Below are 10,794 nucleotides of genomic sequence, written 5' to 3'. Positions count from 1 at the left end.
GGTAATTAAAAATACATTACTCTCCCTTTTCAACAACTCTCCACGTGTTCTGATATTCTTACTGTAAAATTTGATAGAAAGGCAGTGAAATAAGTATATTCTAAATGTAACCTGGAAAGAACACGCAGAACAATCAACTTTGAATGTATGAACTATCAGCAAAGACTTTGAGCTAAAGGAAGAGGAGGAGCTTTGGAAAATGTTTTGAAACTGTACCTCGTGAGCCATTCTATTTCTTTCCAGTGATGCAGGTAGCAGCATAAATCACACCATAAATACAAATATTCATTATCCTTTTTTCCCCTGTTATGTTTTATTTCACACAGGTTGTTATGATGGGTTAGTGTATGTGCTTCAAAGCAGTGATGGAGAAGTACACTGGACTTTTGTCACAGAAGATACCGTGAAAAGCTCTGCAGTTGTAGACCCTTCCAGTGGACTAGTCTACATAGGATCGCATGACCAACATGTGTATGCTTTGGATATTTATGTAAGAACACTGACTAACTTTTATGTATAGAAGAATAAATATCCAACTTCAACCTATTTGTACCACACCAGACGAAGCTCCACTGGTGTTAGTATTCTCAGGAGTCCACAATTACACTTGTGAAATAATTAAGCCTGCTTGAAGTGGGGTTAGGATTATGTAGTAGTAAATAGTTTCAGTGGTGTTCTCAGCTGTGGTTCTTGTGCTGCTAGTCCTGGTTGAAACCAAATCTTAAGTTTCTTAGTTATTAAATTCTCTGTAGGTGTTTCAGAACAGGGTGCCTAGCTAGAAATAAAACGATAGCTTAATGGTGGAGAAAGAATCTTACATTCTAAAAGAGTAGTTGAAGTGAGATGTAAAATAAGAGGGGCAGATACTGCCTCATCATTAGCTGAATTTCTTTTATTTACTGGAAAAGAAAGTGGCCAAAGGCATGTGTGTTGATATAATAGCATGTAGGTTATATCTTCACTTCTTAACTAGTATTTGCTGAGTAAATGCACTGTTTGATAAGCTTTGATATTCAAAGGTCTTTGTAAACATGATGTACTTCAACTCCAATTGTAAAATTTTGTATTCCTCTTTTCTTACGCTTACAGAAAAAGGCTTGTATATGGAAGTTGCATTGTGAAGGTGGAGCTGTGTTTTCATCTCCTTGTCTAAGTTCTTTCCCACATCATCTTTATGTTGCTACTCTAGGAGGACTATTATTGGCTGTAAACCCAGTATGTACCTTTGCTTACTTGTCTTTGATCCCAATCTCAAATGTAAATGAAACCAAAAGTGCATTTCTGAAGGTGATTGCTCTTCTGATGAAAGGAACTAGATGATCATACGTTACCATAAGATATTTTTCACTTGAGGGCCTTATTATACGCAAGGTTACCATAATAATTCCTGTATTTCAGAGAGCTATCTGGTGATAGAGAACTGAAGTGACTTGCTTGAATTTACATGCTGACTATAGGCCAAAGTTGGAATCAGTGTCTTCCCATTCCCACATACTACCTTAGCAGTTAAACTAGTAAGCGAGAACATGTCTGTAGGTTTTTTTTTCCTCCCTCCCTTCGACAGTAGGATTCGAAAAAAAAAATACAAATGCACAGAACTTACTGGAATCAGAACAGAATCGAGAAAGAAGCCCCTTCATTCCTCTTACTGTCTTCCTCCCTGTACTCATTGAAAGAGCTGTCCCCCTTAATCTTGGACTGCTGGTCTGTTTTCTGCACAGAGGAAATGGCATGCTTGATAGATGTGGAGCAATTTAATGGTTTTCTGAAGCATTGTTGGCTTACAGCTGGTCTTGCCTGATAAAAGGAACAGTCACTTAGAGCAGCTGTTCGTGTTTTTCTACTCACACAACCCAGAGCATCAATCCTATCAATCTTTACCTCCTGCCCACCACAAGTTTCCTCAGTAATACCCAGCCTAGTGTTAGAAGACCAGTGTATGGTTTTGTAGCGCTAGTGGGCTGTGGTTAGGCAAAAACAGATTGTTTTTTTTTCCTGAGTAAGAGGTAGTTGAGAAACCCAGCTGTAACTCCAAGCAATTATTTATAAAAATAGGAATATGCAGGCTATGTTAGGATCTTATTGTGACAATCATAGGTTGTGGGTTGCAGCATTTCCTACAGTATTTGTAGTATATGACATAATCAATATGACTGCTTTCAAGATATCCTCTCCTCTCCTCCACTGGTCTTCATCACGTACTGGGAATGGAATAAAAAATGAATCTGTCATTTATGAAAACTACTACCGCACTATTATTATTTTTCCTTGGGGGAGGAAGAGAAGGGTGGTATTGAGTATCCCAGGGAAAACGCTAAACATTTTGTTGGAATAAGACTTGAAGAGTAGTTTTGCTTCTGGTGTGCATTCTGGAGCGGAGGAGCCTGCTTTGGTTTGCTTTTTGGGTTTTGTTGGGGTTTGTTTTCTGGGGTTTGTGGTGTTTTTTTTTTTCCCCCTGCCAATTCTCAGGGGCTGGGTCAAGCTGTGAAGGAAGGGTTGTTTTGTGCAGCTTTTGACAGTTGTGTTAAGCATCAGATATTCCACACTGCCGTTTACAGGTAACAGGGAATAAGATTTGGAAAAGCTTCCTGGGAAAGCCGCTCTTCTCCTCTCCTCACTGCAATGAGAAGTACATTTGTGTTGGGTGTGTGGATGGAAACTTATATTGTTACTCTCACTCTGGAGAAAAGGTAAAAGTGTTGTTGGTGGGGTTTTTTTATGTTCATCACAAACCCCTGAATGAGATGCTTTATTAACACTGTTTTCTGAGGTTTAATGATTAACATATACTTTTTCGTGAACCAAATAGAAGTATCTATTCATTGTCATAGAGAGGAGAAAGTAAAAAAACCTGTTTGCCTAGGGTGGTCCATGCAGTTCATGGCAAAACCACAAATAAACTGAAAACTCTCAAGTTGCTTAATGAAGTAATAGAATTTCTAGTTCAGAGCTTACAGCTGAAGTAAATAATCGAGAGTAGTACCAGCAAGTGAAATGATACAGTTTTGTTTCTGGAGTTTTTCAAGCATGTTTAAAGCCATCTCTTCCGTAAGATGGTGGCTGTTTAGAATGAAAGGTTTCTTAGAATGTTTATGCATTTATCAAAAAATATTGATATCACAGCAGAGATAAGCCAAATCATAATTCTGAGGTAATAGGTGTCAGCCTTCACATTGAATTAAAATAAGAATAATTTTAATTCCTCAGAGATTAATGTGGTTTGTATCTGGTGTTAAAACAACTGACACTGGTTTTGTTTGTTTGCCTGAGAGGCAGTATACACGGCAATTCCTAAGCCTTTTCTTGTTATAAAATATGTGTTAGCGCATGCCCCGCTCTCTGTCTGCTTGCAGCAGTGTCGCAGAACTGATAGTCTCGTGAGGAGGGATCTGCACATCATTAGCATGAGCAGAGGAAATCTATATTACAAAAGGAATTATTTGCCTTTTTGGCAAAGAATGGCATGTTAACAGAATTCTCGAAGTTCATTACTAATTGTGGTACAACAGCCCAAGAGTATTCTTTTCCCAAGTTGGCCATCTTTATGTGGGCCTCACGGAAGGTAGTAACTCTTCCACATCTATTTTATGTGTCTTTTATCACTTACTCTGTGTGTAAAACTCAACTTGTAATTTGACAAGTATGTACCAGCCCTCACTGAAACCTAGTGTGCTCTTGAAATAAAATGCTCTCCTGTCATCAGCTAGTCTGTTCAAAAATTACAGTTGCTGTCAGACTGCTAATGTGAACAACTTTCAATAATGGGTGGTTGTGTTCTTTTTGTAGGTTTGGCAGTTTTCCACTAACGGACCGGTGTTTTCATCTCCATGCATCTCAAGTTTAACGAAGCAAGAAATATTTTTTGGCTCCCATGATTGCTTTATCTACTGTTGTAATATGGAGGGTAATTTACTGTGGAAATTTGAAGCCACTTCAAGTGTATATGGAACACCATTCGTTTTCCAGTGTGAGGACTTAAAGAACAAAATTCTTTTGGCAGCAGTATCTACAGATGGCAGAGTGTGGATCCTGAATGCCAAGAGTGGAACAGCAGAAGGAGTAGATAAGCTTCCAGGAGAGGTTTTCTCTTCCCCTGTTGTATGGGGAACAAAGCTTGTTGTGGGCTGTAGAAATGATTATGTTTATTGCCTAGATTTGTATATAACAGGAAAAAAAGAACAGTTAAGATGTTAGGCTGCTTCCTTTTTATCATTTACATTTGTAAATTAAGAACTCAGAGGTGCTCTCTAACTCTCTGCCTATTTTACTGTATGTAAGAGGTGCTCTTTCCAGACTTCTCGGGTAGCATTTTGCACCAGGCAGTGCCCAGAGAAGGTAAAGTGATATTTGTTGACTTGCTGTACTGATTGAAGGAGGATGGCCGCTCAGCACCCAGCCAGAAGTTTCACTGTCCCTCCCTCATTTCCCAACTCCGGTTCGTGAAAGAACATGTGTCAGACGGTTTGGATTTGCATGCTGTGCTGCGACCCGTGTAGTGAGAAAATGGAAGTCAGCAGTTTGGCTTTAAACACTTTCAGGACTGGGAGAAACTGTGGTGAAGTGCCATACTCTGCAGCTTGGCATAACACGCTTGTCTCCCCGAGGGAGGAATGTGTTCCTCTCTCTGAGTCCAGCCTAGGCTGTGCCCTGAGGTTCCGTCCTGGCCTGCGCCTTGCTCTTCCCTGCATCAGACTGGTGTTTGTCCAGTCTGACGAGGTTTCTGTGCCCTGGCAAGGTAACCCAAGTTCTTTTTTGAACCTAACTTTTAATTTCATTTCTGAAGACATAGCCTGCATTGCACATACCTGGTAGTAGTGACCTGTTTACTGTAGTTTGTATAAACTGAATAGTTCATCTTTTTTACGAGCCTGGGTCCCCCTTTGGCTTCAGTTCAGCCAAGCACATGCTTCAACTCCATTGAAGTCAGTGGGAGTTACTTCTTGTATTCTCAAGTGGAGAATGTACTTACATGTGTATATGTGTTAAATGTCAGTGACAGGTACGTTATGAGTTCCAAGATGAAGTATGCACTGCTCAAATCAACTATTGTCAAATCATTTTTTAAGAGGTTTGAATGAATGCTCCATACAGTGTCTTTACAGGGAACTGTTAATAAAGGGTTGTGTAAATTGGTTTTGGTTGTCTTTAACACCTTAAAAGGAATTGCCAGTGGTCTTAGTAATGCGAATCAAGCATTTACAGTGACAGAAGTACACTTATCTGCAAGCATCTTCCTGATCATAAGTCTTCTAAAAGAACTATAGTGGAAACTATTACCTCAATCTCTCTGATGAGCCATCTACTTTGAATTCAAACCTTGAATAAAAAGCAGAGTAGAAGTTGCACTGGCTATGTTGCTTCATCACATCTGGTTCCTCTGTTTTATCTTTAGCAGAAATGCATAGGCAAGACACTTGTAGCGCTGTAAAAAGTTCTATTTATAAAGCAAACCTGGACTACACGGTTAGTCAAAGGAGACACACAATACATACATTATCGATTAGATAGTTTTGACTGGGTTATAGTTTAATAAGAATTAGAATGACATTAGTATAATAAACAATTGCACTTTAAAACATTTGAAAAATTAAAAAAGTACACAACAAATACCCCACAATTATACATCTTATAGTTTTTATACATTACTATATGAACATAGAGGTTAATCGTATATAACCTTGTCAGAAGAAATGGTATTTTGTGTGTATAAGTTACAAAAAATTGAGACAATATACTACATAGTGGTTTGTTCGGTTCTTAAAACGTTTTTGCTGTTTTAAACTCGGTAGTAACGTTTTGGTTTTATTTTTACAGATTTCCAACACTTTATCAGAAATGGATGTAACAAAGCTAAAGCAAAGTAACACTTCATTTCATTGGTCTTTAGTGCAAATTTTTGTTAATTTAACATGAAATGTCACTGTTGAACATGTACACTTTAGAAATGTTTCCACCAAGTACTGTACATAATACAGTTTCCATTATTACACTAGATACCTTTATGGTTGAAAAAAATCTCTGCTTTGAAGCTTTAGATTAAGACCATCCTTAATGAAAGCTCTAGTCTATGTGCTATAAATGTATTGTATTGGAAAATTGCATCCTTGTGTCATGCACAATAGCACCTAATTTTGCTATGCTTTTCAGAATACCGGTATCTTTAATTCTTTAATCCTGATTTACTTCACCTTCTCTGTTTTTCTGCCTGGCTCCTTCTCCCAAGAAAAACTCACAAAGATGGATTCCAGGCAGTTTAGTTCTTGTAATTACAAATACACACTGCAAGCTTATAAACTCAGAAAAAAGTATAAATTCAACTTAAGAAGCACCAATTCATGGTGCTACAGAGCAAAAATAATTATGGGCCCAATTCTTTCTTCAGATAAGCTTGCAGAGATTTGACTTTGAAGGTGTTAAGTGTTTTTTTTTTCCCAAGCGTTTGAGAACAGCATTGGCCCATCTCTGTATAAAATATTTTAAATGCTTATATTAAGTGTAAAAAGTTACTTTAGCGATTCTGTTTTTAAATATGAAACTGAGCAAAACTGATGGCTTGAGACCCAAAAAACCCCATCTTGCTGCTGCACATCTACTCGCTCTAACATGTTCGTTGTGTTTGTGCTATTGTAACCATGGTACTGTAGCGTTGTTTTCTGTTTGGTGGGAAATTGCGTGTTCAATAGTGACTTTTGCTGACGAGCCGTTTTTGATTCTTGGGACAGGAGGATACAGCAGGTTTCGTTCTGTTTTCTGCATAATTTCAAGTGCTACTCCTCATGCTGCGTGCAGCAGTTTGGCTAAAATACTTCCATGAAACACATGTGGTATCATTCTATAATGATGCAATTTCTTCTCATGAAAATGTCTCCCTTTACGATATTGTAGGCTTAAAGGTTCCTTTGAGCCTTCTGGTTATAAGAAGGAGATGTTCAAGTTTGTTGAAGACTTCCTTGTAAAACAAGCTTGGGTGTGTTACAGATTTATTTACTAGGGTGACTTTTTCAAATGTAGAGCTAGCTATTTCTGTGGGATGTTGAGGATAGTAAAGCTTTTATTACATTATGGACTTTATCCTTTTTTTTTTTTTTTGTAAGAGGAAGGGGGTGAACGTTTCTATTTTACGTACAAGGAGTAATAAAGTGTTCAATTGCCACAGCAGATACCTGAGATGGGGTAAGTAAACTTTTTTTTGAAGCGTTCTGGCTGTATTGGTCAAAGTACAGGAAGTCATCTGAACTCCCTGAAGTTGCACATGGAGTAAAATCAGGAAGAATGCAGAGTTAAAACTCCTGAGCCCCTCACTGACTTAGCTTTCAGTTCTCCGTTAACTTCAGTTCTGCAAGTCTTACTCCTGTGGGAACTTACTGACACAAATTCTGCAGCTACATGAGCACAGGAATAGTTGCACTTATCTTCGTTCCAGTCCATGGATTTAAAGCTGTAATTTGCCATCACTGTCTCTACGCATCTTAAATATGGCCAAGCACAAACAGTGATGCACTTAAATGACTAGAAGAAACACTGACTCCCTGGCTTCTTTCTGAAAACTTTCTGACTTTTGTTTAAATAATGTGTTTTTTTGTGAAGTAGGATGGATTGTTTTCTTCCTAGGAATGAGGGAATATAGCCGTAGTGTATTAATCCTATGATGAAAGAAATTACCTCAGCAGTTGGATGGTACCATCTCTCTACTTATCATTTGCAGGTGGAAAGATACCTCCCAAAGTTCTTCATTATGGAAGAAGCTTTCAAATAGCAGGTAGAACTGACAGTTCATACAATTTAACACTTTAAAAAAAAATTTAAGAATAAGAGAAGGGAACATGCATCTTGCCTTAATTTTCAACAACAGAGTGTTGAAAAAAGAATTTCTGAGATCTCCACTGAAGTGTAAAGATCTAAAATTCCATAACCAAATACCCACAGAATTTAAGGAACTTCTGAACTGAGGTTCTGGCCTTTTTTATGATACTCACTAAAATTTACATCCAGTGTCTGCGCATACTTACATTTTTGAGAGTGTCTGGCTCTGAAATTTTTGCTGTGACCTCATTTAGCTATTTGTCAAAGCAATGGAATATATGACTTGAGTAGACTTTACAGTGAACTAGAGCAACATGGTAATCAGTTCAGTTTTCAGTCCTTCAATACATGCATTTTCAGTTTTGTCATGTGTAAAAAGCTGAATAAATAAAAAGAAAGCAATTAATAGTCAGCAATAGAGGTGCAATTTTACAGTTTACTTTATGATCTGTGGACAGTCACTCCAGGCTTTTGCTTTCCTCTTGGCTAACGCAAGCCAGGCTGGTTCCGTAGACACAGGGTTAGCGTCAGGCGTAGAGAATCTCTTGGCCACCTCCTTTGCCAGTGGGGTTGATGGAACAGAATCTGAAATTTCCACTGGTTTTGATGGGGTGGGGAGGGGAAAAGAAAAAAAACAAACCCATTAGTTGAACGCTATACTTTGTTGCAGGATTCTAGAGATTTTGCTTCTTTTCTGTGAAGATGTTCTGATCTAACACTTCATATTTATTTCCAATCCTTTTAGTTAAATCTTACTTTTTATTATATTTGCAAAATAATCAAGTTAGGAGCAGCTGAGTTTCTTTTTTCAGAGGTGACTCTGAGTAATGTTACTCACAAGAATAGGGACAAAATTTTCAATCTGTGCAAGATTCAGAGAAAACATGTCCAATTTGCCAGTTGTCTTCTTTACATAAACTGTTTTAATTACATCTGCTATATAGCAAACAATGGGAAATAAAGCTGAATTCTTTTTTCTCTTTGGTAATGCAGCTGCTGAACATGTGTACCCCAACTATATTCAGTAGCTTTTAGATTACATCTTCAGATTAGAGTTCTTAAATAAGCACAGAGAAGAAAGCGGTCCTATGATTTTCTGCCTCAGTTAACCACTCCCGTGAGACTATCCTGAAGAAGAAATGAACCAGCTTTGTCCAATAGCTGTTTGTCACATTTTCATTAAAATAGTATATTTAAGACCAACAGCTGTCTCAGCAGGAAAATGCATTGAATAAGCATTTGATTCCTAACAAGCGACTTTACAGAGCAGAACAGTAGAAGTATATTGTAGAAGTCAGGTGAGAAGATTGTTTAATTCTGAGACAGTGAATCCCCTTGAAGGCAGCCTGGATAGAAATGAGCCCTATCTGAAACCTATGGAGTAACTCTAAAACTCTTAATAACAAAATAACACCTCACTAATCCCCCCAATACATGTTTTATTCTTTATGGGCCAAAAAGCTTTTTTTTTTTTTTGTTAAATATTCATACTCAGTCCAAATTACTTTCAGTTGCTTTTAATCTTCAGGTTTTGAATGTTTCAAAAAGCTTTAAAATTGCATGGATGGCAAAAATTGTTTATTTTTCTTTTTAGTACACCTTTAATCATGTATTTTTAGCTATAAGTAAATGACCAGTAGTAGCAGCTATTGCCATAGACAGATACTTTGAAAAGCTAATTATTTTAAATGTTATGGTAATTTATGCTATTTTAAAGGTTACAACCTCTTATCAGTTCCCGTTGTACAAGACTTAAGTCCAAGTCTGGAATATACCAACTTTCTCAAGTTTAGAGTGTTTTTTTAATGTCATTAGAGGAGGACTCAGCAAACTTTTATTTTAAGCATGTTCTAGCCTGGTCTTCTGCCTTAAATGCTCTCCTAATTGTGGGAAACCCAAATCAGTGTCATCATCCATAAGAAACAAATACTTGTATATTTGTGTAGTTGATAATGGCTACCAGGCTCCCAACATAGCCTTGGAATCACAAGGAAATCCAATCACTATTACCTTGAGGGCCAACACAGTGCTATGCTTTCACTTGGGGTAACTCAAAATTGGCAGTTCCTCCTGAATTTCCTCCTGAAACTCATTCCAGTGCAGACAGACCGAGCAAGGATAATTGGGGTTTAGCCCTTCTTTGATCTAATTTGGTATCATCTATTGTGCTAGAGTTTCATTTCTGCCAGAACTGACCATGTACAGCGTAACTACTGAACGTTTTGGGGTAGGGCTGCAATAGAGCTCTGTTAGAGGTTGACAGGAATGCTGTAAAGCTTCTCCAGCTGCCCACCTCCAAAGCCAGATTGGACACTAGGAGCAGGCTGACAGGGAGCAGGCAAGTTTTGGGCAATCTGTGTGAGATCTTAGAATGGTTTGGGTTGGAAGGGACCTTTGAAGATCGTGTAGTCCAACCCAAGATGTTGCAAGTAAAGTTCTCAGGGATATCGGCACTGGCGTGCAGCTGCTGAGCCAACTCAATATATGGGGGTTCAGCTTGGAAGAGTCTGTAATGCAGGAGTAGCGCTGGTTTAGCCTTTGCTGCTACAGATCAGATAAACGAACCACCTCATTGCTTTCAATAGTTGCATTCCATCATTCTCGGCTTGGAGTGGTACTGAATGGGTTCGGCTGATACGTGGATTTATTTTCGAAGAAACCCACGCTATTTACTGTGGAACTTGCAAAAGGGTTTCTTTGACACCTGCCTGTACTCTGCTACAAAACCTTTTGCCTAGGACTAATGTTGGCTAGCGAAATATTTGGCAAGTCTCTATTTCAACAATCACCCTACACCACCCCAAATCTTATGCCCTTTGGGGGGGAAGTATTTATTTTAATGTGCCTGCCTTTTGAATATGTAATGGTTTCAGCTTAACTGAAGTGACAGACAAAGTAGTAGGCTCTGGTTCCAGCCTTCGATACCAAATACTTGACTGGGAGGGAGAAGTCCTAAATTCAAAGTGGCAGGATATCTTCAACCGAATTGAT

The 10,794-nt window shown here is 38.2% G+C and overlaps 2 protein-coding genes across 2 annotated transcripts in view; one reads left to right on the top strand and one right to left on the bottom strand.

Moving 5' to 3' along the window:
* Positions 1-4,194, top strand: part of AASDH (aminoadipate-semialdehyde dehydrogenase) — a 17,406-nt gene extending 13,212 nt beyond the window's left edge. The window contains 4 exon segments of the mRNA XM_009884988.1: positions 327-490; positions 1,090-1,215; positions 2,559-2,690; positions 3,787-4,194. Coding sequence (XP_009883290.1) covers positions 327-490; positions 1,090-1,215; positions 2,559-2,690; positions 3,787-4,194 — 830 coding nt within the window.
* Positions 4,195-7,733: 3,539 nt separating this feature from the next.
* The window catches only part of KIAA1211 (KIAA1211 ortholog), a 41,642-nt gene continuing 38,581 nt past the window's right edge, over positions 7,734-10,794 (bottom strand). Inside the window, exon 10 of the mRNA XM_009885035.1 lies at positions 7,734-8,400. Within this exon, the coding sequence (XP_009883337.1) occupies positions 8,240-8,400 (161 nt within the window). The 3' untranslated portion in view covers positions 7,734-8,239. The remainder of the gene's footprint in view (positions 8,401-10,794) is intronic.

The sequence above is a fragment of the Charadrius vociferus genome, unplaced genomic scaffold, assembly GCF_000708025.1.
Source record: "Charadrius vociferus isolate BGI_N301 unplaced genomic scaffold, ASM70802v2 scaffold134, whole genome shotgun sequence".
Lineage (NCBI taxonomy): Eukaryota > Metazoa > Chordata > Aves > Charadriiformes > Charadriidae > Charadrius > Charadrius vociferus.
Note: the sequence above shows the minus strand (reverse complement) of the source record. Positions and strands in the feature narration are given on the sequence as shown.